General features: G+C 40.5%; 1 protein-coding gene across 4 annotated transcripts; it reads right to left on the bottom strand.

Moving 5' to 3' along the window:
• Positions 1-1,428: 1,428 nt before the first annotated feature.
• hdac9b (histone deacetylase 9b) lies at positions 1,429-26,046 on the bottom strand. Of its 4 annotated transcripts, none has more exons than XM_032558652.1 (11): positions 25,479-26,046; positions 16,943-17,184; positions 16,456-16,636; positions 15,110-15,233; positions 14,902-15,023; positions 8,834-8,965; positions 8,560-8,675; positions 7,069-7,191; positions 6,393-6,570; positions 5,277-5,491; positions 1,429-3,054 (listed from the first exon to the last, which is right to left on the bottom strand). In XM_032558652.1, the coding sequence occupies exons 1-11, from the start codon at positions 25,585-25,587 to the stop codon at positions 2,719-2,721; spliced, it is 1,878 nt and encodes a 625-aa protein (XP_032414543.1). In that variant the 5' UTR covers positions 25,588-26,046; the 3' UTR covers positions 1,429-2,718. The 4 variants fall into 4 exon arrangements, with proteins under 4 accessions (XP_032414543.1, XP_032414541.1, XP_032414542.1 ...); XM_032558650.1 differs by having other exon boundaries at positions 15,110-15,242; positions 25,479-26,041; XM_032558651.1 differs by lacking the exon at positions 25,479-26,046 and adding an exon at positions 25,263-25,472 and having other exon boundaries at positions 15,110-15,242.
• Positions 26,047-26,362: the final 316 nt, after the last annotated feature.

Raw genomic sequence — 26,362 nt, 5'->3', positions numbered from 1 at the left:
TTTTGACAAAATAATGCTTATAAATCTAGAATTCAGATTTTTGTAAAAAAGCAATGAGAAAATCCTCTACAAAAATCATCTCATTATACATACTTTTTTCATAGACACAAACTTTTGTATATGAAAAATATGTTTTTTTGTCTCCCTGCCCCAACCATTCTGTATTTGTTCTCTACGTGTGAACGCTGCATGACAATAACTCTTTGTTTCATGGTTCTGTAGGTGATATAATTCAGATCTCTCCAAGTAATGGAAGTAAGCAAGTTGGCTGAATTCTTTGTTATTTCCTTACACCTTTTAAAAAGTGCTTGTTTGCTTTTACAACTGGCTCCGTGGGCAGCAGGGGAGGGGCGGTGCAGATGGATTTGGGCTTCGTTATTTTTTCTCTGCCTTTGTAACAGCTCATTTAAAATCACAAGAGCCTGAAGTCCAAGACAGATGGGGCCTACTTAAGAAAGAGTCAGTGTCTAATTCAAGTAAAATACTTCCTAATGTGAGGTAACTCGACACCTTTGTGAAAATGCTTTGGGCACTCTGATCGAAAAGTTTTCGAGATCAGTTGACCAGTTTTGGATATCTGTTGCACTTAACATAAAATCCTGAACAACTGCACACAATCAGGAGCAGACCTCTAATCCTTTATGCAGCATCAGCAAATATTTCCAGATTTGAGTATGCATAAGTAACATTGGATATTGACTGAACTACGCTGGCTTCACAAACTAAGCTCACTGTGAAATTGCTTAAGCTTGGTTTAAAAGTATTCATGCAAAGTCATATATCACAAGCTCGCAGCTCACCTTATCTGCTCCGCTGCTACACTTTCACATGAAGCCGTGCCCCTTCACATCAAAAGAAATGTTTTAAAGTCCCTTAAGCTCCCTTTGAAGGGTCACATTTAGATCCTCCTGAAAATAAACAGCTGGGTCGTGGAAGGTATTGTGGGAAAAGCAAGTTGATACGATGATTCAAACAGTCCGTCAGAGTTGTTTATTCAAATTTATCCAGAATGCCACTTTGAATTTATTTTTTTTTAAAAAGAGAACTTGTTCGGAGGTTGCTTGCTGGCTTTGTTCCTTCATGTAGCATCATCATTAGAAAAAAAAAAATAAACAGCAAGAATCTCAGAGGTAATTTAACTTTATTTTTTTTTTTTAGAAAAAAAAAAGGTTTATCACACAAGGCAACAAAGAGGAAAACAAAATGCAAACTGCTATGAACAGACCACAGAACCCCCCGCCCCCAACCCCTTTCACCTCCGTTCACCCACCCACTGGCAGCGAAGGGGTTGGGGGGTCTCATTATAACCAAATCAAAGGAGCGGGAGAACAAGAGTCGCATTGTTCTGATTGTGTTTACTTACACAAAAAACATTAAAACCGGACAATCTGACTGTGCAGCATAAGACGGACAGTTTTGATTTCTCACATGAATCCAAACACAGAACCTTGGAGTAGGATTTTTTTTTCTTTTCTTTTTTTTTTTTTTACATTTAGTCGACAGTAGTACTAACAAAACAGGAAGGTTCATGACTCTGCAATACATTGGACAGATCACTTTAAGACAGACTATACACGTTGCAATGGGCACTTTCTGGGGGAAAATAAAGGTCCCATCCATGTTCTTTTTTGTTTTTTTTTTCTTAAGTAACATCAACCCTGTGTGTTGAGGTAAGCAGGCCGCAGGGGAATATGAAGGAAGCGATTCCCTTTTAAAAAAAAAGGAGTCCCTTAACCATATCCCCACTCACTTTGTAATTCGTCTTGACAGTAAATCAATTCTCGAGCCTGGCCCCTTGGACTCCTCCGACACTAGGTCCTCCTCTCTCAGCATTCCTGCACACATGAATCAACTCCTGGCTTCTTGAAGGCATTTCCTGCCCGACCCTCTCTCTTTCTCCCTTTTTCCCTGTCTGACTCCTCTGCTGAAAGCTGGGCAGGAACTCCGTTAAGCTTTGATTTTGGACCCAGGGAGGAGGAGGAGGAGGAGGAGGAGGAGGGCAGGGAGAAAAGGAGAAGAACTCGACCTAATGCAGGGCTCTGGCTCTGCGATCATTCCAAGGCGGGATGGGATGGAGACCAGGGATGTGTGAAGGAGATGCCTGCATACCCAAGCCAGGATTTAGTGCTTTATCCTTCAAATTGCAATATGAGTTTCTGCCCTGTTAGGATTTAAATGTGCATTCTCTCTAAGACAGATATTCCACATTTCCGTTGTGGGAACACTGAACAGTGAATGTTGTCACAGGTTTTCATGAAAATAAAATAAAAAAAATGATTTAGCTTCCAGAACAAAGACTGATAATATTTGAATATTTTATGGAAAAATGTACAGAATGGAGGCTCGTCGAAGCTGTACATCTGCTAATGCTTCCCTCTACAAATCATCTTTGATGCTAAATCCACAGTATATGTACATAAAGGTTTGTCAGTTGAGCAGACTCCGGGTGACCAAAGTGGCTCTTAAAAAGAAAAATCTAAAGTGTCTTCATATTTACAACCAAGGAAACATACATATTTTACAGCGATCACAACACAAAGACCACAAGCAGAGTCTTAACAGTATAGGATGAGTGAGGCTGCAGCTGAGTGAGAAGAGGTCATATGTTGTGACAGAGCTGGTCTACCGTGACAGAGCAATGTCTGACGTGTATGCATGCGTGCAAGTGTGGATGTTTGTGATCGTTGTGAGCGGGTGATATCAACTCCATCCATTCCCTCAGATCATGGCTCTTATCACCAGCCTCCCTTTGACCTGGTGGAGATAGGTGCTCTGTTCGGATACTAGGCGCCGATTGGTCAGAGCCTCATCCTCACTATCAGCTGGTTCCTCTTTGACCTTGATGACCCCACAGTGAGCATCTGGGAGCTCGCTGCTCGAGCTGCCACTGCTGCTGCTGCTTAGCGTGTGCTTCCGAATGACTCCTCCAGGGGGCAGCCTGTCCTCCTGCATGCTCGCCGTCTCCTCTCTAGGCTGCTGCTCCTCCTGCTCCTCCTCTGATTCCTGCAGGTGTGTGCTGGGCTGACGTAACTGCTCAATGGACTTGGATAACAGCTGCAAAACACATTGACTTGATGTTAATGCCGACATCCTGCATCCATACACATATAGTTAAATGAACCTTTTAAAGCAGCCCTATTTGTAAATGAAAGCGAAATCCAATCCCTCACAGACTTTGTAACCACATAAAGAACTAGTCTAACATGCGATGACGAAGAAGTATTTATATCCACAGAACCTTTTCACATCTGGTGACATTATAACCACAAACTTTAATTTGCTTTATTGAGACACTGAAGTAAAGAGGACGGAAGATGATACATAATAGATAAAAGTAATGTGGAGTCCATTTGGATTGAGCGTTCCTTACTCTGACTTTTTATAAAGACAATTCACCTCAATCAACTGCTTACAGAAGTCTCCTAATTGGTAATTAACACCGTGTCCCAGTGAAAATGGGTCTGATTACCCATTTGGCACATATACCAGCTTTGTGGCCAAGAGTTATCAAACTTTCTGTGAGGTTGACTGGACCAGAAATGTAGAACAGCATCAGTACCTTGCTTTGTTAGTAACAATCAGAATAAACAGCTTGTATAGGTTTTGTTTTTGTTGTTGTTTTAAGTATTAGACTTCATCATAGCAGAAGTGTGTTCTCTTGTGAGGAGAGCATTTTTAATAAGTTAGCATCAGATAACCTATAATAACAATAATAATAATAATTCCTTATGAAAAGTCGCATAACTATAAACAATCCATAATAACAGGGAGAAATTTAACTGCCAGTTATCAGCTTGTGTTTTTCTTTTTTGTATTTTATATATTACCAGAAAGTAGAGATATAGTTTGATGCCATTCTTCTTTATGCTTCTACATTAATCTGACTGTATTGTATTAAAAATAGGATCACTTAGGAATGAATGTTACTAAATTATTATTATGCCTTTATTAAGCTATAATATTGCATTGATCTGATTACATATTTCTTTACATAAATTTGATCTTGTTTTCTTGCAAAGTGCCTTGAGAAGACATTTTGTTATTAATTTGTGCTATGTAAATAAACTGAACCTAATTGAATTGAATTATTTGCTTTCTCAGCCTTTGCAGATTATTTACCCACAAGAGGGCTCCAAAGCCAGGTTGTCTTCTTCCTGTCAGCTGGTAACCAACAGAATTGCTATCTGCAGAATCTAGGCCTTTTATAAATACCCTTTCATCAATACGAATTAGCCTCTTTAGCATTGCATTAGTGAAAACCGTTCGCAACTGTTCCTATAATCCCTAAGCTCCTGTGGATTTCCAATACAGCTCTCCCCCTCCCACCACCGCTGTTGCTAGCGTTGGAAAAATAGAAGCAATTGAAGGATGTTTAAAAACAACCGTATAAAAGCCACTGCTCGGAAATTAATTAGGGCAATGTTTCAGAGCTGCCTCTCAATAAACACTAAGGGCTCATCCCCGATTAGTGGCCATTTATAACCTCCACTTAAAGAGGATTTACTTGCAATCTCATTGGCCTGAGTGATCAGAGCCGGCCCCGTTGACATGGTTCTAAAGACGCTGTTGCTATTATTTTCAAATGAGTCAGCTTCACAGAGAGCGTTTTAAATTCACTCTTAATCGTGTTTTTAATGCACAAAGAAACTGTGACATGTTAAATTTCTATTGTGCTGCTCAGTAAGTGCTTCTTTAAATATTTTTAGGTATGAGCTCCTCTGTGGGTCCCATGGCTCTGTCAGGACCCAACCCTGGGACACATCAGCTTGTGCGCTCACACAATGCTGCCTTTCATGCCGTCGGCCACCTCACACTAGAATAATGACAGTCTGTGTAAAGCCAGGTCACTACGGCCAACTTACAGAAACACAAATATTGCCACAGAGGAACAAAATGCATTCAAGGCTTCTTTTTTTTTTTCATGGGAACTAAGATGAATTAAATTTCACAGCGTTAGCATGTGAGTAGAACAGACGCCATGAGCTACGATAACAAGAATTATTGCAGAGGAAGGATTTCTTCCTCTTTTGAAGTCAGGCAGAAGTTCTTCGGTTTGCAGAAATAACAGCAGGATTTTGAGGGTAGGACTGACTATGAGCCAGGTCCGCAAAGTTGAGCTGCACATACTCTCACAATGACTAAAAATAGAACCACACTTGTGTCCTTAAAACGATTAAGCCAAACTTCCTACAATAAACCGCGACCTCATGAGAACCAAAAATGGATGCTGAATGTTAGGAGGAGCACTGTGGGAGTCATGAAACTTGATGTTTTACCTTATTTATGTGGACCTGCTGCTGGTACTGTTTCTGTTTCTCCAAGAAATGCTGGTGCTGCTGCTGGATGACGAGTTGGGCCAGTGTGTTCTGAGGCAGAGGTGCCGACTGGGTTCTGTTCAGGGGTCTGTGTTTTGGTAGCTTAGGGCGACTGCTGGAGGGCCGATCCTTCATGATCAGAGGGGACTGAGCGTGGGAGGACATGGAGCCTTGACCTTGTTGGAGAACAAAAACACCTTGGTAAAGTTTTCCAAAAATCATGCTGTAAACACAGGTGCACAAAACGTCTGTAGTAAATCATGCATTTTATTTTGAAGGGCTTTGTTTTAAACAAGTTAGGATAGGTCAAAGTTTGACCTGTATTTTAAAAAAATGAATACAGATATGTTATGGCCTAGACAATCATGACATGATAGTTGTCCAGTAGACCATATGCAAGGAGGGTCAACCACAAAAGGTCATCGTTAATGAAGCTGACTGAGTGCGGTATTGAAGCACATTGATGGAAAGTTGAGTGGAAAGAAAAAGTGTGACAGAAAAAAACTGCACAAGCAACAGGGATCACCGTTGCCTTGAGAGGATTATGTAGCAAAGCTCATTCAGGAGTTTAAGTTAAAAATTCCAAGACGTAGACTCCAGCTGGATATAGAGCTTCTGGGGCCACAGCAGTCAGACGTTTCGGGTCTGTTGAAGGTATTAAAGAGAACTGGGCTTCCTTAACACCTCAGCTGATGCAATGATTTATGAAAAAGGAGCCCTACCTTGTCTCAAGGCTGCTTGAGAGACAAAAATAGTTTTCAGTAGGCCAACATCTCTATATCAGAAAAAAACCTTTTTCTTTTTGTGGTCTTTAATTCTCTTTAATTTAATTCTCCAATTTTCTGAGGAACATCATTCTGGGATTGCACTAGCTGTACATGACAAACATCAAAATTAGCTAAAGCTTTAAGCATATTAACATGGTTTTATTGAATCTATATAATATTTGTCTCACATTCTGAATCTTTCAATGATATCCTAATTTACTTAAAATTAGTGCACTTAAAACACACTTTTAGGTTCTTCTCCAAGGGTTGAAGAAACTAGATGCTCACTGAAATCAGGTAACAGCCTTACCAGAAGAGATGATCTTCTGCTGCCTGATTTGCTCCTTCTGGAGGAGGTGCTGGAGCAGAGCCTGGTGGCTGGGGCTGACCTTTGACTCCAGGGCTGTCTGAAGTGGCACAGGGCCCAGCAGGTGCCCAGGCAACCCATGCTTGATTTCCGTCGATCTGTCATTTAAGCCCATAGCAGCCTAAAAGGGGGGAATTAAAGTAAATTAATTTAATCAATATTGACCTTTTCTACATTCTAATTTCCACAAAGAACAATAAGAAATTATCTTCAGTGAAAATGGAGGTAACAATGAATATGAGAGTCTAACATTGGTGTATACCTGATAAATATTTTGTGGAATGTGCCACTATGCAAAGGATGATATATCATGTGTCAAGTTATCAGGAGTTGCACTTGAGAGCAGCGGGGCTTTTTAAAAGCTGTGATTAATGAGGTAACAGGGGAGGATAAGAGCATGCTTGACACAAGACACTGCAGCACAATATTTATCTAAGCCCAATAAAATCATTTGGGGCCACAGGTCAGTGACCCTGCGGTCATAAAGAGAGTCCAGAAAGCCACTGATGGCAGGTTTTGAAGCTCCCACACTGAGATGAATACCTCACATCCATAAAAGGGCCACAGTCTCGTACACTGTGAAATATCATGCAGGACGATCCGCTATATTTGTACTCACACTAATTGGTGTGGATGTAGTAGAGAGCCCCAAGGAGATGTTGGGTAAGGATGGAGATGTGTACAAGCTCAGCATGGACACGGAGCCCTCAGGTCGGAATAATCTTGGCTGGGAAGGCCACCTCTACATCAAACAGGCAGAAGAGAGCGAGAGAGACAGATTTAAGTGGATGGACAGATCTAAAGATTGCACTCAAGGCAGTTTCAAAAGGAAGCAAGATAAGTGGCATGAATATAAATGTGCTATGACAGGAGAAAGTCAATTTTTCTGCAAGTATTTTTGATGGCAGTAAAGGTTTTTCAGACCCTCACAGAATGAAACCAGTCTTGATTCACAAATTTATGTTTCTGCAGGTTTCTAAGCCCAAAGTGCAGTCCTCAGTTTCTCAGCTTCCCAGTCCCCACCTTCAGGCTACTCTCTCGGAGAACATCAGCACTGGGGTATACTTCCTGTACCCAGCAGAGCAGCGGAGCAGCATGTGGTTTTGGAACAGCCATGTTTATCCTTCCAACCCCTACCAGTATTCAGTGACCTGTATGTGGATATCCGGCCCGTATTTGACCCAAGGGACTCTTTCTCTCTGAAAAAGGATACCTAATGTAACGGTGCACAAACACTCCTTGCTTTTGCAACAGGCATGGGGTCCACGGGGATCCCTGCAGTCCACCAATGACTTTCATGAGAGCGTCTACTCAGGCCTATACAATAGCAATCCTGCATGTTTATGTTGTTAGTGTGTGGGTGTCTTTTGGCTACCAGCGCCTGGGATATCAATTAAAATCCCCAGTTTGAATGTCTCCCCAAGCCTCAACCTTCAACCTGGTGTCTGTCAGGGCATCTCTCCCTTCTCTGTGTCACTGGAGGTCCCTAGGAGAATAAACAGCAATGTGAAGGCAAACACAGCTGCTCTGTTAGGATCGCTCGGAGATGTGTCATATCTGTCAAATATCATAACGGCCAGTACTGTGAGCTCAGTCTAAGGCGAGTTCTAGTCCGTAACTTAGCCAGGAATCAGAGCAGCTCACGCAAATGAAGTGAACCCTATGAAAAGACAACGCAACCGGTGACTTTCTAAAGAACAATTTGTCCAATATGGATTTTCTTTTCTCACTGAAAGAGGTATTGAACTAAAATGTATTTTTTGTACAGCTTCGGTGAAAAATAGTGTAAAAGTAGTAAAAAAATGTTTTTATGTTTTTAACATCTTTAATACTGATACCTACTGTATGTGGTCAGTACTGTATTTAAGTTTCAGCAGCTGAAACCGTTACTGTTTAATTTTACATATAGCATCAAAATCTATGAAGGTAAATAGGGGAAATAGGTCGTGTGGGTTGAGTTGTGCCTCTTTAATGTCATCATGGAGGTCATTGTCAGTGAAGTGCAACAAGCAGAGGGCAGCTGTCCACTTTTATGGCTGCAATAACCAAATGTTTTATGCCATGTTCAAAACAATTAACCAATCTTTGTGCGCACAATTTATACACTTACCTCAGTTTTTGTTGTTGTAGGCAGAGAGGAGGGTCCATTTTCAGCCCCCAAGGCACTAGAGGCCCCTATGGGAGAGCTGGGGCCAGACCCAGGGGCGCTGTTAGTTGGCGCTGAATCTATGAGACATCAATAGTTTGCATCGTCACATTCTGAGCTGTGTTCAATTATCTAAACAAGTACATAAAAACAACTAATGTAACTTTAATCTAACATGACACAGAAAACAAAAAACATATTCATGTATTGGCTGCTTCAGTGACTGAGTGAGGCATACCCATAAGCTCTAAAGCCCTCTTTTTGTAAGGAGTAATGATGTTTCCGTCTCTTCTCTTCAGCATTGGACTGCTTCTCCTCTCTGCCACCTTCTGCTTCAGTCTGGATCGTACCTTCAGATTTGGCTCAGATGCTGCAAGACAAAGGACAGGCGTTCTGTATAGCATCCAAATCACACAACTCTGTAAGGAGAATCAAGCCTTCCAGTAAAACAAGATTGTTTCACTGCATTATGCCAGAGTCAGACTGTACAATCCTTTCCATTCCCACAGTTATTAATCCAAAAACAAAAGGAGAAATAACGGCAATGCTGCCATGTTTTGACATGCTACCATTTCAGTGTCCAGCTACATTTTGAATGAGTCAGGATTGGACCCATTTCCACATCATCTGGACTACATTAGGTCGAGCAACACACAGGCTCAAAGTGAAAGAGTCTGCTACCTGCCGCCCTGGTGACCACAGCCTGATACAGTAGCAACAGTTAAACTAACACAAAAACATGGCAGATGTTTCAGGCTTCCTCCACATCCCCCGTCGCCCTAATGCAAACCAGAGCTAGGACCAAATGTATCGAGTCCAAACACACGGCTGACCGCGTCATAATGCTAATGCAATATCTGTCACAATAGACACGTTGGATAAAGAGTTTCCATCTGGTTTTTATGATGGGAACTTGAGTGAATATTGGCATGTTGTCATACTTAGGATAATCAAATCATTTTAAAACCTCAATTTAACAGGGTTGAATTTATTTCAGCAGAAATTCTGGCAAAGACAGACTTTCTGGCCTTGTCGTGATGGATGATTATTAACTACTACTATAAAACCAATAACTGTTACATCAGATAAGATCTTGCCTAAATTCATCAACAATTGACACTGATTTATGAAGTGCTTCATAAAAGTATTCATACCCCTCAAACTATTTTAAGTGTTCTCACATTATAACCACAAACAAGAAAATGTATTAAGTGGGATTTTATGTGACAGACCAACACAATTGAGTGCACAACTGTGAAAAGTAGTAAACAGTTTTCCTTTACTCTGATACCCCTAAATGCAATCCAGTGCAACCAATTGTCTTCAGAAGTCAATGAAGTTCACCTGTAATTTCATCTCCGTATGAACATCAAAAATTCGGGAACAAATAGCTTCATGAAGGCCGAGGTCAGGGAAAAAGTTGTGAGGAAGCTTAAACGTGGATTAGGAAATAAAACATTATCTCAAGCTTTGAAAAGCATATGAGTAAAATGGTTGCTCATTTTGCTTGAACAATCACTTTCTCACATGTCTCTATGGAGAAATAATCAAATAAAAATACATTGTCTCATGGTGGGCTACAAAGAACTAACACTGCACATCACTTGAAGAGACCATCCAAACCATGAAACGTCCAGAAAAGTCTTTTGAGTTGATGAGTAGCTAAATGTAAGGGAACAGAGGAAACAAGCGCTGCAACATACTTAGAATTGGGACAGAGGTTCCCATTGGTGAAGGAAAACAAACCTTAATATACATTTACACCTGCTATAGTTTCGAGCAAAAAATGTCATATTTGATCGGGACATGATTGTAGGTTGAATGAAAACAAAGTTTAAAATTTTGCAAGAATTAATTGGCATATAAATAAAATGGAAAGTGTTTGTGTTCGCCTGGTGAACCATGCTCCTGTTTAGTCATTCGGTTATGTCTCAAGAACAGCAGACTTCCAAATGAAATCCCACAGCTACTTTTACATACTCAAACAACATGCAGAATAGATTAGTTGCTTTTATTGTGACTGAAAGCCAAAGCAGAGAGATGTATTACAGTTATGTAAACCCTTCTGTTACACAATAGCCAACCCGTTTCAATTATTTAACTCTGATCAATAGTTAAATAGGCCTTTCTTGTTTTGTACATCATACGGTTACACATAGGAAAGTGCAACTATGATGTGGAAACACTGCGGGGAGGAGGAGGAGGAGGGTGATCGTGATGGCGGGGGGGCAAGGCGAAGAGAGTGGGTCGCACGCTGCTATTTTTGGCTTTTGTCAAAAGCAGCAAAACCGTCTTCCCTAATACAGACCTCTAATCCTGTGGGTGTGAGGTAGAATAATAATAATAAAAAAAAGAGAGCGCGAGGGCGGAAGAAAGGAGGCAGCAGAGATAAATGGAGAGAAATCGCTGTTGGGAGTCATATGAATTTGCTTCACGCCCTGCCGCCTTGATTGCTTTCTATTTTTACACGCCGCTGCCACCAAGCTACGCATCCCAATTGGTCGCCACGGGAACGCAGACAGCAGCGCATGAACAAACACTTTTTTACATGTCTCTATGGAGAAATAATCAAATAAAAATACATTGACGCATGGTGGGTGCAACAGGAGGCTACAGCAAAGCGTGTATGCTGAACACCTGGGTCACTTCGGCAATAAAACCTCATCTCACACAAGAAATACTACAATATGTTGCAATCATAAATCAGTGTCATTAATGGTCCGCCTATCTTTAGTTAATCAGATGTATAGCCCGCCATCTCTATTAGTGATTCTTTATTAAAGCTGGGATTGGGCCAGATGGCTCTCTGCAAATTTAGTTTTCTGTAAAACAGAACACCAGCAGAGCATTTTGCTAACATAAATTTTTAAACTAATGCTGAATAGTTTAAAAAATAATGCTGCTCTGTATATTTACAGACATAAGCTTAATAACGTATGTCTGTCTCAAAGAGACTGTAACTCTCCTTGAGTCTCTTTGAGTTTCTTTGACTCAAAGAAAAAACAAGTTTGCCTTTTTTTTTAGAGAGAAATAAAACAGTTTAAAAACTTATTTTGAGTCAGCTACTTAGGAATGCTTTTGTTTATTTAGTAAGCCCATTAAATGTGACCTACAAAAACGGATGAACCAGTGTCATGTCTAAACATAAACAACTTAGCTAGGAATCCAGTTTAAACTGGATCAGGAAGTATCTTTATATCAGTAATCAGGTGCAGAACCTGATTAACTTGTCAGATAAACTGTTTGACAGACATATGCATCTCTTTTTAGTACATATATGTGTATGCATCCTGACAGTGCCAACAGATACCAACTCTGTACCAAGATTTGTATTCTTAACACAAATCTTGGTTTCCAATACAGTTTTTTGCTCTCCAAGTATACATATATATATATATATTTTTTTTTCCATTGTGTTAGAATAAATTTAACAGTCTCCTCCTAATTTAGCCTCTGCTTAACAGCAAAAATATGACAAGATAGTATTTTACATAACTGTGAGAGTATAGTCAGGTATAGATAATAGATAGATGGATATAATTGCAAAATTAGCAGTTAACATCTTTCCTTTCAGAAATATAACATTGATTTTCACTGCTATGCTGATAACACTTTACATTTTTGTTTTTCAATCAAATCAGGTTATTCAGTCCAGTTACTCACCCTACAATCAGGTCTTGGCAATACAGCAACAATGGATGACACAAAGAATACTCTATTCCAATAACAAAAGCAGAGGATATTGTTCTCACCAACCAAATAATAATATTGAATATGTAGTATCTCCGAATATTAGATTTAAATAACAATGATTGCATTGAACTGAGCTGAATTCATTGAGAATAGGAGTTTTTATGTCCTCAATCAGTTATTGTAAACTTGCAAGAAAACACCAATCTACAAAAGTATTACTGGTCTGCAAGGACCTAATTTGTGACAAAGACACCCCCAACCCACCTCTCAACAGTTTAAAAACATGTTGGTCTATACAAAAATATGCATACAAGTATATAAGATAAGATATAAAATTTTAAACATACATTTTTAACATACAGTCTAATGCTTTCTGGTGTACAGATTTACATTTGTAGGACTATTTTGGAAAATCTTTCCCACACCTGCTGAATACACACTCCTGGTAAGTGGGTCAAGACCAGAGTAGAGCAGGGTGGGGTGTGTTGGGGAGATGCAGCTTTTACTGCCCAGCCACAACTATTCTTACCACAGACTATCACGTGCTGTCAGCCGAGTCTATTCTAATTCCAGGAATTGAAACAAAGAGGATATAAGCAAAGGTAACATGTAAATCACATGGCAGTCTTTAACCTGCTTTTTGAGTGCTTGAGAGAAACACAAGAGTGTCAGTGACGCTTTGTGTTTATAGGGATTATGAGGCTATAAGTACATGGCGCCCTTAAGAGAAGAGATCAAAGCAAGTATCATGGTTAGCCTGCAATTTAAAGCAATAATTGGCTACCAGATCAGAACATACCACCTAAACAGATAGAATAAAATTGACTTCAAGTAAATCTTCATTAAAAAATACAAATGTTTTGTAAGTTTTTAGCGACAAATAACATATTTCAAAAGCTTCACCTCATTGTGAATCTCAAAGTCATACAGGAAAAGTTTGGGCTTGGCAATCCGGTGTGGTGAAGCAGTGGGGAGTCTGACACGGAGCGTTCTAAGTCACCTCTACTTTGTTTTAAGAGAGCTGTCTTTTCTTAAACAAACAGTCCTGTCAGGGTTCATCCTGCCTGTGCGAGCTTTAAGTCTGCAACACCTGCCAATCAGTTATCTGCGACAACCAATGGTTCAGGGAACAAAACTACCTTTGTGTCCGTCCCCTGTCTCGTGTGCCAAACTCTCAGAGGACTTTAATAAAGATCGACAGGAAGTGGGGGAGGATGGCCCTGAGCAGGAAATGACCACATATAGATTCAGGAATCTATATCTACAGAGTTAAAAAGAGTTTTGTCAGTGCACAGGACTAAGGCAGAGAAGCCAAGTTTCTTATGATAAATGTAAATTTAAATTCTTCACTTCTAAGATTTTTCTCTTAACTCTAATCAAATTAAAACTAGACAACATCCCTTTCTATTTGGGAGAAAAATGTGTTGTGAATCCCAAAGTTAGTTTTAAAGGACATTTATTGGTATCTTAGATGAGAAACTCATGTGTTGTGGACATATTACAAAGATAAAAAGAAGTCATCTTTTAAAGTTTATAATTACCTTTTAAGATTATTTTCTGATGTGCTGTGATATTATCTTACAATATGTAATTCCTCTGCTTGATATTCAAATTGTGCACATATGCAAAATGATATACCTGCAGCTCATTGACCGGGACATAGAGGATGAGAAAACATCTTGTATTTGGTGACCTCATTGCCAAATTATGAATCTTTTGCTTCTGCAAACCTTTACACCCATAAAAGAAAAATCAGAACGACTGAGCGAAAGGAATCATTCTTATTTCCACGTTAATCCCCAGAGAACTCCCTTCAACTTTAAACCAACAAACCTGAGCTCTTTTCTGGTGGAAACTTTATGTTTATATTTTTAAAACAGTTTTGAGGCACCATATCTCAGGAAGAATTATTCTGCCTAAATTATCCAATTTAGCTATGGACTACTTCAAAGCACCTTTGAGCTGTGGTTGATCATTAAGATACGGACATTAACACGGCAGCTTATTAACACCAGGACTGGAGACGTAACAAGATCTCCTGACTTAAGATTTCTTGTCAAAGCGGAGTCTGTCTAACGTAACACTATCCACTGTGTCCGTCTGTGTCTGTGTTTAACTGTTTAGTGAAATAAGTCAAGGCTATCGTTATGGGCTTATATCTTATGCTTAGTATTGTTTTGTGCTACGTTTGAGACTTCTATTTTGAAGTAAGACAGGAAGTAGCTCTTAGGTTGCACTGTTCACCTGACAGAGTCGACAAAAACTGCATTAAAAAAGGTCATCATCACTTTGAAATTATTTGTGTGGAAACATGTAGGAACACAAATGGCACCGGATAACTACCGTGAGAAGGCAAATTATTATCAGTGATTATGACATAATCAGATATGACAAATTAATGTTTTTCTGAACTTGACAGAGGGTGCATCATACTGACCCTAATATCGCCTCAACATAAGTGTAAAAACATCTTTCTTGAATTGACAGTGAAACATATCAAGTCTTTCAAGCGTTTAATTTTTCATAAACAAATTCTGAAAACTATGTATGTTGAGGACGTGTATGTATTAAGATTTTTATGTTGGTGCTGTGTTCATGTGTAGATTAGCAAACCTGTCTTCCTCAAGGGGAAGTCGTCCTTGCTCTCGATAGGTGACGGCAGAGTGTACTGGCAGGTGGGCGATGTGCCCCCCAGTGGTGGAGAGCTTTGGTCCAGGGATGCGTGGTGTGAGGACCTGATAAAAAATAAAGAAATTTTCAAAAAGGCAAAAAATGTGCCGAAATATTCAACTTCTCCCCAAAATTAATACAAGTCACTTACGTGTACCAGAGTTTGGGATGTTGGATGAAAGAGTGACTGGCTCCATTAGTGACTGGATCCTTTGCAGATTTGTTCAACAGAAACTCTTGGAGTTTCTGCTTCACCTCTGTGCTGGCCACTGCACCTGTGAGACCAAAAGGCAGAACCAAAGGGATTGGGGTTACCCTAACTTGTAAATGTCTGGATCTTCACACTCGATGTATATATATAGATACAAAGGTAATTTCCCTGCATCCCAATTTAAAAACAGCAAGACTATATCAAAATTTTCCCCCCACAACTCCTGTAACTGAGTATCCTCTCCTCACCTAAGAAAGCCACTTATGTAGGAAGATCTCCCCCTAGTGGTCAAAGGGGACAATAATGTTGCTGCATACGTGATTCTGCAGTGAGTTTCTACCCCAGAATATGGTTAGAGTTACAGAGAACAGCTTCACATTACCTGACTTGGCAAAGTCATAAATCCTGTCTATTATTAACTATAAGGTAAAAACATCAATGAAATGCTATACCTGGCACTATTTTTATCATGCCATTGGAAGACATTTCTTCTAAATTTGAGCTTTAAAGGTCACCGAAGAACTGGATGTCATCAGTGCTGAATAAGTGCCATCCATAATTACTTATCGGAGGCCTAAAGCCAAGCCCTGAATCATGAGACAGTTTGATTTGCTGTTGAGAAATATTTTCTCCACGATCAAGAGACATCAAAAATTAACAGCCTGTCCTCATTATGAATGGCAATAAAATGAGTCTAATTCTTTATTGCTCACATTCAAGTCCTTGCTTTTCCAAATCTAATTGTGATTTACTTGCAACTAGCAAGTCATTTTAATGAGGCTGTCTTAAACAGGAACCCTGCTTTCTTAAATTACTTGCCGATAGTGTTTAGAAGTGATTTTGCCCAAGAATGAATAAGCATTTTCCTTCACATTGTCAGTGCTGAATATTAACTATTTCATGCAAAGAAATACCAGCTCAAATGTTTGCAGTATCTGGTGGGGTTTTGTGAGGAAAAAAATTGACATTTTAAATGAAGTGTCAGGGAAAGAACACTGTCCAATCGAGCATACTAGGAAAAACACTACACTGTACAACACTATAATTTTAGGATTACGACAGAAAATGTGCTTGCTCCAGTGGGTAAACTGAAGGGAACATTTATCCAGTTTATTCTACTCAGCTCATATATGTACATTTGTCATAAACCCCACTGATATGCATTAAAGATAATGGAAAAGGTTCAGCCTTATAATTGCTTTTGTCATGGGCGGTTAACTTTGTTTTGTAAAATATTCGCCCCTGACAGAAAGGAAATCGCGACGATGACGGTGCCGAGCTCTTACTCTCTCGGGAGCGCTCCTTGCCCCTGAGGCTCAGGCTGGAGACATGCTGCTCTCGTCGATGCCACTCCAGCTCTTTTTCCTGCTGGTTCTGTTGTTGTTGCTGCTGCTGCTGCTGCTCTAGACGGCGCTCCTTCTCAGCGAGTTCCTGCTGCTGCTTCATGGCCTGGAGCTCTTGCTGGAGCTGAGAAAAGCGGTGCTCACATCAGCATGAACAGAAGTAATTGTAGAATCAAAGAAGCTTTTAAAAACTTCCGCTGTTTCTTGTTTTGCTGCAGTAAAAACTCAACGCTCCAGCTAGATGTATTTTTATAAAATGTACTGCAAAACCTTGAGTCCTGCTGAGTTGTTTTCCTTCTGCTGCACTCTTTTTATGCTGTCCTGAGATACACATTTTTGTACTGCATCTGCACTAATGTCATGCTGTGCTGCATTCTGTTGTTTCTGTTGTCATGCTGACCTCCATGCTACTGCTCAGTGCAATGCTAACCTTGAGATGCTCCTGAAGCTGAGCCTGGTGCTGACGGGTCAGCTTCTCGTGCTGCTTCTGAAACTCGCTGATCAGTAACTGCTTCTGGATCTGCTGCTGCTTCTGAATGAGGAGCAGCTCCTGCTGGAGCTGCCTCTCCCACAGTCCGGGGTCTGAGCCTGGCCCCAGCATCCTCAGGTCTGTGCGTAGGTCCAAAGGGGACAGGGGCTCCACAGCCAATGGCACGTCTGGCTTAATGTCGACTGCGGCACAGAAAAAGGACAAGATGTAAGATTTGTGCTGTTTTGGTATTTCAGCTGTAACTAAATGAACGGTTATACGGAAGATTAAAAATGTGAACATTCACTGTGAGAAAGAAAATCTTTCTCTCCCGTGATCCTGGAAAGCCTGCGATTATAATAGCATCTATAAACAAACAGTCTCACATACGTCATTTCAGAACCCACTGGGGGCTGTTGTGTGCACTTTGAGACTCGGCAGACATGTGACACAAAATGTTGACGCAGTCATTTAAAGTATTTACATGAAATCTGTTTTCCCACTGATAGATAAATAATTGCAAAAATGTCCTCCTCCCCATCTGCAACAGAACATCCTGCAGATATTTCCCCCTCTCATTAATAATGTATGACAAAAACAGGCCGTGAACCTGCATGAGTTTGTAAATTCATGTACCTGTATGGTGTTCTCATTTCTGTGCTTCTGCACAGACAATGCAGCATGCACATTGGTAAGAAGTGCCTCTCTATTATAGGTAATTGCCTGATACAAAGTGACAGGGCATCCCCTTTGGTCTCCAGTCTCTATATATAGCCAGTTCTGCAGAAAAAAAAAAAATCAATGGCCAGAAAAGAACGCGAGACACAGATTTACTTCATCGTCCTCCTCCACAGAGGATGATTAGTGATTGTTCAATATTTTCCACGTCCTCTCTGTACTTTTTCATCTAATTCACACAATTGGTCCCATCTGCCTTCATCAGGCTGACCCTGTGTGCACTTATGTGGAGAGTGAACATTTTCAATTAATTTTAAGATATGTGCCAGGACAATGTCCAGTGTCTTGGGAGTACCTATACCTTTAGAATGTTTTCACATGTTGAATCATTACAATGCAGTTTTCAATATTTTGAATATATCTGAGAGAGGTGCATAATAGTACAAAGGAAGGAAAATGGCACATAGGTTGGATTTCTTACAAACATGAGAAGCAGAGCACAAGTTTGGATTTAGGCCCCTGAAGCAAAACACTGTACAAGGGATGAATACAGAGAGAGAGAGAGATTTGCTATTCCTTTTTAATAACAATAAACCAATCATGTTTGTTATTCTTAAAAACTGATATTGTTGCTGGGATTTTTCCTTTTACTGTTTGAACTGTGTCACTATGGCTGCTTCAATGAAAGTGTCAATAAATGCCACAGAGACATATTAATAAATGACTGAACCAAATCATCCAATGAAGGGTAAGTTTATTTATAAGTAACTTGTGGGCATGTGAAGATCTGACAGAATTCAGTGAACAATTTAAACTCAGAAAGACTGTGATGCTTCTTATTGTAGTTTTCATTGCCCCTACCTTGTTCACCCACCTTTTGCGTCACTTCTTCACATGTAAATGCTGAAACCTTTTGTTAATTTTATTTATTTTTTTACAAAATAAATCAATCTCAGTCAGATTGGATGGGGAGCCATTTTTAAACAGCAATTTTGAAGTCTTTACAAAGTTTCACAATTGTATTTAGGTTTGGACTTTTACTAGACCATACTAGCACATGGTTGTATTTTAATCTAAAGGTGTTCAAAGTCAATCGAACCTCAAAAACTGGTACCCTGCATCTTTTTGGGTTTTTTGGGGGGGGTTTTGGGGGTTTTTTTTGGTTTTCCAGAACTTTGACGTGATGTAAAGTAAATTGGGCCATTTGATTTAGCTGTGTTGGAGCAGAGACATATCAAAGACTGGCAGGACTCCAACCATTGAGGACTTATACTGGACAGCCATGATATAAACCATTCCATTCAAGCTCAGACTCTTTATCTATGGGGTCATAGGTATGCAGGAAGCCTCAGCAGCCTGTAGAAGAAGAAGAGTATGATGCAACCACCTCCACATTTCACCAGTCTCAAGTCTTCTGCAGGCACAAAGGGTTTCTCTTCCAGGATTGCTCTGTAATTTAGCTCCATCCATCTTACCATAAACACTGACCAGCTTCTCTGTCCCACCACCATGTTTCACCTTGGAGATGGTGAACTTGGGGTGATGTGTAGTGTTTTCTGGCAAGCATATCATTTTGCATTTAGGCCAATCTCTCTAATCTTCTCTTAATGTGGAGAACAATGTTTCATTTTCCATCCACATTATAATTATGAGCTATTTTGTGTTTAACTATTATGTAAAAGTACTTTGGCTAAAAAGTAACACGTGAATGCTTTTGCAAGGCAGTATAGTTTCTGCGGTAATTGAATCTAGCGGATAAAGGTTAGTTAGCCTAATACGATGTGATATTCAGAGACGCATCTGGACTGTATTCTGTCTCCTTAGTGGCAAAGCTGGACAAATATTAAAATCTACTTAAAATTCCAGGGGCTAGATGGAGATTTATTGAGTCCTTTCACTGGCTTAATCTTCTCAAGAGGTCACATCTGAGGGATCATCAGCGGTGCCATTACTTCACCTGTTACTGGAAGAACTAAGCCTGCATAAATTGTTACACATATGTCCATGTGAAGGCCCTGTAATAAATCTAAACAGAGGTTGTAAAAAGGGACAAAATCCACAGGAGACCTGAGCAAAAAAAGAAAAAAAATGAGTAAAAAAAGAAGTGCCCCTTTGCTCTCTGATGTTGTAAAGCTCACTGGTGCTCATTTGTTTTGTCATGTTTTTTTTAGTTCTGCCACCCTTCCATGTGCATGCGCCGGTGACGATTAAAAATAGAAACATTAAAGCGAGTGGCGCAATCCCAGTCTGTGACAACCCCCCCTCCGACAAACACTCACTACGCACACACACACACACACACGCCTACACACACTCCCCAGTATCCACCACCCTAACTTGCTGCTGCCATGGCAACGCTGGCAACGTAATTATGTCTCCCTGTTCTGCAGATATCAAGTCTCACTGCATGTCATCTCCTGCCTACAGTGTGCGATGTGACATGTTGACTATTATATCAGCTTTTTCAGCTCTTATATAAGAAAGGAGTCCCGAGCCGGAGACAGAATGAGGGGAGACGTTAGAAAAGCCTTCAACAGCTCGGTTCTGAATCAATGGGGAGAGCGACTTAAAACGTGTTCAAAAGAAGTGAAGACAAACAGAAGGGACTCCAGCGCTGTCATTTTTCCTCTCTGTGTTCTAAAAACAACTTCAATCGGTTGACAGAGAAGGGCAACAACATGGCAGACACATCGAACAGGCACCTGTAGAACAGGCACTTCTCTCCTGACAGGGAATATTAATCTTAGCTTGTAAGAACTTGACAAAGGAGCTTTTTGTAGTGGGTGCTGTGAACCTGTGAACCACAGCACGGCTCAGGGAGCCAGAGAGCCTTAGTGCTGCTTTTAGCTAATAGACCCAAATATAGCTCCCCTACCCAAAGTGAAAAAAGAAAGATGAAAAAAAAGGCATAAAATCCCTGCTGGGAGGTCTAATTAATCTCATATTTCATTCTGTATCCTGGCTATGAGTGGCATTAAGGATCTCCACTTTGATCGGCACATCAAGCGCAGCCTCCACCAGAAAATCTCCATTTAGCTAAACAGGATGGGAAAGCTTCAGTAGCCTCATATGCATATGTCTGCTTAAAGTTCACCGTGCCAAATAATGACAGTGATGAGGAAACACAAGGTCTTAGACTTAAGCAAGCACTGTTATAGCAACAGTAAAGCCTTGATCTTTGATATGTGTGATTTTTAGCTTCCCTTGTCATGACTGACACAGAAACAAGGATACCGGTATGCTTAGTGATGCATTTTTCAAACCACACATCACATCAGACTTGCAATGCCTCCAACTAAAATCTCATTTATTAATTCAAACTGCAGTCTTTAATGACTTGAACTGAAATCTGGTGTTCCTATATTATAAAAATACTCTACAGGCAGAGGAGAAAGCAGAACTAGCAGACGCTGAGGCTAATTTTAAATGTTTTTCTGAGCAGGGTCTTAATATAGACGACATGCAAAAGAGTGTCACAGTTGTGAGGCCACCGGCTCTATTTAACACAGGCAAAAATAAAACGCAGTGTCACATTCACTTTTAGCTAATTTCTGAAATTGTCGCTCAATAAGAAAAGTCTACGCATTCTGGGACAGTGGTCCAGTCTGTGACATTGACCCCTACAGGGAACACTTCATACTGGGTGCCGCTTGATTGGTGGAAAGTGCACAGAAGGACCAGTAGGCGTTGGTAAACAAGAGATTTATGAATGACAGTTCCCAAATTTGTTTTTAGCACAGGAGGAGCAACAAGCACCCTGTACCGTGCCCAAATTCCTCTCCCAGCAGAGGTCCTGCCAAGGGGATATAGGGTGACTCATTGCCTGTGACCACACTCCCACTGCAGCATCGCACCACCAGCGTCTCCAACGTGTTTATTCCTATAACCAATCTGTCTCTCATTAGCCCTGCTGGTGCTTAGAGTGACAATCACAGCCTTAATTTAAGATGTTGGATGGCTGCCTTTTTTGCCTCAGACCACATTAGCAGGTTCCCATCCAAGAAAGAAACACACATCACAAGGGACATTATGCTACTACTGCACGTGAGAGGGTTGGAACGCAACGTTTCACTGTAACAAGTTTTTCTGTAGCTGAAGCATCGCCATGCCTCACTGAATACGACTGAATCTTAGCAAATCCTCTAAAAAGGACAAACAGGCTAAAATAATTTAAGCTCTTGAGCCTACATAAGGATCTTGTTTTATCAGTTGGATCTGCAGATATTTCTGAGAAAACTATTTCAGAGATTAAATGGAGCGGCATTTTAATATTAAACAGAAATGAATTCCTCAAGTGTTTCTTAGGCAATGTCGATCGCTCATATTCTTGAGATCTGATTCTAATTTTTACCAATGCCATTTTTACGTCACATCAAATGATGGATGAAATATAGCAGGTTCTTTAATTTTACAAAATGATAGCCAAAGATTTAGAAGACTGTCTCCATTTATGAATGAAATTATAACCTTGAGCTGATCTTTCTTTTCCATTTAAAAAAAAAAAAAAACAGACATCAGAGCAGTAGCTAATGAATTTATAGACTGAATTTATCTTAAAAACTGGGGAAGAAGAAAATCTGATTTCTTAATATTTGACCTGCTGATCATTGATTAGTCACCCAAGAAAAAAGCTAATTCCAGTGTTTGATTGATAGCATCTCATTAATGTTAAACAAAATTACCATCGCCTCAAACTGGTGTTTGTTAAAGGCAAAACTTAAATATGTGACTTTGAAATTTTGTTGATTTGCAGCCAGAGAATTACGTAAAAGTTAATATACCACATGCTGTGAAGCAACTTCATCTTCATCAGTTCATAGTAAAGCTAACCTATCTAACTTTAGGTATTTTCTACTTAAAGCAGCACATTTCACTAAGAGTTTCTTAGCCAAATGTGTGCTAATTTTCAGTTTTTTTGCCACAGAGACTAAGAACACACTTGGTTATGCTGTAAACATGAATGTATGTGAGCATTTAAACTGAAATAGAGAGGGGCTGCTTATCTAAATTCCCCCCGTCTGCCAGTATAAATAGAAACAGAGATACAGAAGATGTTTGAGGGCAAAAAAAAATAAGCCGATGCTTGGGACTGCAATGTGGTGCTGGATCTCTCATTAAGTGCCTTGTTATTTTGAGCAGCTGGTATGTCTAAAGCAGGAAACAGGTCTTTATTTTTAAGACTGCAGGCTCGTCCTTGCAGCTGAGCCAGAGCTGTGGTTAGGGAGGCTGTCTGCTAACAAAGAGAGCAAAGCAGTGCCACCACGGCTCTTTGACTGAAGGAAGCCAAGCGTTCAGTTGTCTCCTGTCCTGCTGTTACCTCTAATTATTTACACGACAATAACACACAATGCAAAGTATGACAAACATGAGCAAAAAAAGAGAATTACGTAGACGACTGACGTTTAGAAAATGCTTTTTACTAAAGATTTTTAGGACGTTCCTTTACTTTGCAGCAGTTGTCCCGATGCTTGGGGACAAAATTTGACAAGTGTGCGGTCTTGGAATCCCAGTCAGGAATTCAACTAAACCTGAAAAATAATAGTTGTAAACATTCTTCATGCTTTAAATGCTTCAAAAGTCATACCAGCTTAATTGATTTAACATTTACATACTCAACCAATAGTCTAGGTCACAAGTTACTCCCACAGATGTGTTTTTTTTGTTTGTTTTTTTGCATGCCGGATGCTGAAAAGTTTTGAGATCCGCTGCTCTGCATGCTCGCAACATTTGCTTCACTCTGCATAATCAGTAAATTCCTAATCTATTCATTAGTCAAATGGGTCATTCTTTCCATTTTTAGCATTCTATGAACCACAGAAATCCATTCAACGGGAAAAAAAAGGTCCCATAACATTAACAGTAGTGAACTATGCTCGTCTAAGGATGATTTTTACAACAACAGGAAGAGGAATTTAGAAATGTCTAGGGTATTTATAGCAGCTCTTTTGTCCTTGGAATCTTTTTACTCCTAAATCATGTAGTTTTCAGGCAGTGCTGACACCAAAACCTGTCCTCTGCCTGCTGTTTTGCACCATCTCTTCTGTGGTAAACACATCAAACGCACACCACCAGAATAGATCCAGGACATAGATGAGTGGACTTTAAGGGTTTTGCATTGTTCTTCTCTGAAAAGTTTTATTTTTTTAGAAATTTGTATGATATTTTGAGTAAAAGGGGAAACTCATTAGTTTATCTGTTCTGTTTAAGAACCCACCTGTGGATTTTTTTTTTTTTTTTTTTTTTTGATAGAACCTTATTGGTCCTGATGCTAATCTGAAATTGTGATTAAGCCCCTTTATTCTCTGATCCATTTGAAGTGTGATAAAAGGAAGGAAGAAGGATAAGAACTGTGTTTCAGACAAATACATCACAAATAAGCTACTTAACTGACACCGGAGCTTCTTCACATGCTCTTTTCGTAACAAAATAACAAACAGAAAACTATGAGAACATTTTTGATATAGCCTATGTCTTACTGTGAACAAACAGCCAGAGGAACCCAGTAAACTCACTCCGTTCTACGCAGAGACATATTTTTGTGCAGATAATGTTAGTCATCGTCATGTGGTTTATTCTAAAGTGGAAAGAACAAATTAAAACAGGCAAACGCAGAATTCTCTATTAATATCTGTTCCGAGGCGCTGTTATATCAGGAGCATGCGAGATGGAATGATAACGCGCACAGACGCCTAATCTTAGCAGGCTAATGCCATAAGCTGAAAATAACTCACCTAAGAATAGCTGACCCACAGAATAAGCAAGGAGCCTGAATTCAAGTGCTTGCGCTATACGGGTCTTGTTTGGTTCACAAGCCACAAGACAATAGAAGAAGAAAAAATCCCTTCTTCTATAGCCCGATGGTTATAGAAGATCCATAAGGCTTCAGGTACATTCAATGGCAGTTGACACTCTCACTCTGTCTTGTCTTAATTATCTTGAATCCACTCTATTTTCACTTTAATACTAAAACATTTATAGCCAATGTAAAAAGTAGCTATAAAATTTAAGTGTACAGGCAGAAGCTCGTTAAACCCTTCTGCGTTGTTCTATTTCTTTTTTTTTTCTTTTTTTTTTAATTAAGTTACGCAACTGTAGGGTAACATTTTCACACAGCAAACAGTTTCATCTCTGTCATAATTTCTAAAGATACTTTCGAGTTTTCTCGGCAGTCAAATGGGGAAACAGAAGAAGAAGAAGAAAAAACAAATGAAGTGTGACTCATGTCGCTCTTGAGTCAATACAGTAAATAGATGTTACTCATTCTGATGTCAGCTGTGAACTCTTCAATTCAAGTCCTAAGCCCAAAATAGAACCGCTACGGAGTTGGTGGTAAATGTCAAAAGAGAAGCCTTTTAGATGTCCCCCTGCTTTCAGTATCTCTGAAGCCTCCCTCCCTGTTCCCTCAAAAGTGCAGGCTGGCATGGAAGCTCGCAAACCCCAACATCCCTGTCATGTTCACGGTGAGTCATTTCAGTGAGCTACAAGCAAGCGGAGCAGAGTTCACTCCATTTCTGATTTAAGTCAACAGGGACGAAAAGCACTTATTGTCAGAGCCCCACACAGAAAAGCAATTCACACCGCAATGTATGTCAGAGGAAAATACCTTGATTCGGGGAAAAAGTTTCTGCTCCAAGTGGGTTGAGATGTCTCCCACGGAAAAAGCGCACAGGAGTTGAGAGAGTGAGACAGAAAGATGGAGTGGGTATGTGCATGGGAAGCACGGAGGGTGGAAGGGATTTGGGAAAAGCACAAGAAGAGGAAAAAGCAGGAGGACAGAGGACTCCTTAGGATGAGCAGAGACAGCGGGGCGTGAGATCACCTGAGTTGTTCATGTTGTGCATCTTGCTCTGGTTGGGGAGATGCTGGTGTCCGACGCGCCCCTCTGTTGTGGAGAAACTTGACTCGCCCTCGTAAATCGTCTGCAGCATACTCCAGTCAGCGCTCAGGTCTCATCGCCAGCCTTGCGTTTCCTGTCACCAAGAGCCACCCCTCAGAAGCTCGGTGGGGGGGGGGGAGACCACGACGACGGGCGACTCTCTCCCTTCCTCTGCCTCCTCCTCTGAGGAACTACTCTGACTGTAGAGCTCTAACACAAAAACTACACACTCTCTCTGTCTCGGCAGGGCAGCAACTCTCCCGGGAGTCCTGCTTCAGTCTGGTCCAAACATCAACACAATGTTTGGAGGAAGATGGCAGCAGGTTCTGATTCTTTTATCTGCCTATGTCCCTGCGTTTCTGTCTTCTCTCCCCGGCAAAGTGTCCGGGCAGAGAGGAGAACGTAAAGCTGAGTTGCTGAGAAAGCTGTGTGCTCTGAGCACCTCGTACAGGCAGAAATGCAAGCCGAGGAGGGAGCGAGCTTCATTTGCATGTGAATCAACAACTGCGGGGCTCACAGGTGACAGAAATAGAACAATGGCCAGCCCTGGCTAAAAATAGGTCAGGCGAGGCGCAGGGATTGGAGCAGCATTGATGCGTTTAAAAATACCACACCAAACACAGCTGTCTTCTTCAGCTCCTGCCAGAAGGCATGTCTCCTGACTCGCTCTCTGCAGATGGAGGCTTGAAACCTCTCTCTATCTCTCCTTTCTGATTTGTTGAACCAGTGTCTCTCACTCTATTTATGTCTGTTTTGTTCTCTCAGGTGCAGGAATAGGCTCAGCCTCTTTCACCCTGATGTTTCCAAAGGAAAAAGGCACCTTCACT

This window comes from Xiphophorus hellerii, chromosome 3 (genome assembly GCF_003331165.1).
Source record: "Xiphophorus hellerii strain 12219 chromosome 3, Xiphophorus_hellerii-4.1, whole genome shotgun sequence".
Classification (NCBI taxonomy): domain Eukaryota; kingdom Metazoa; phylum Chordata; class Actinopteri; order Cyprinodontiformes; family Poeciliidae; genus Xiphophorus; species Xiphophorus hellerii.
The sequence above is the reverse complement of the archived record's forward strand: the minus strand, read 5'-3'. Positions and strand labels throughout refer to the sequence as shown.

Excerpts from the sequence above, each read along its gene's own strand:
- hdac9b (XM_032558650.1), bottom strand. The coding sequence starts at position 25,587 with ATGCTGCAGACGATTTACGAGGGCGAGTCAAGTTTCTCCACAACAGAG. Across the intron at positions 16,637-16,942 it reads AGCTTCAGGAGCATCTCAAG|CTCCAGCAAGAGCTCCAGGC; the intron begins GTTAGCATTGCA and ends CGCTTTTCTCAG. Across the intron at positions 5,492-6,392 it reads GCAGAAGATCATCTCTTCTG|GTCAAGGCTCCATGTCCTCC; the intron begins GTAAGGCTGTTA and ends TTCTCCAACAAG.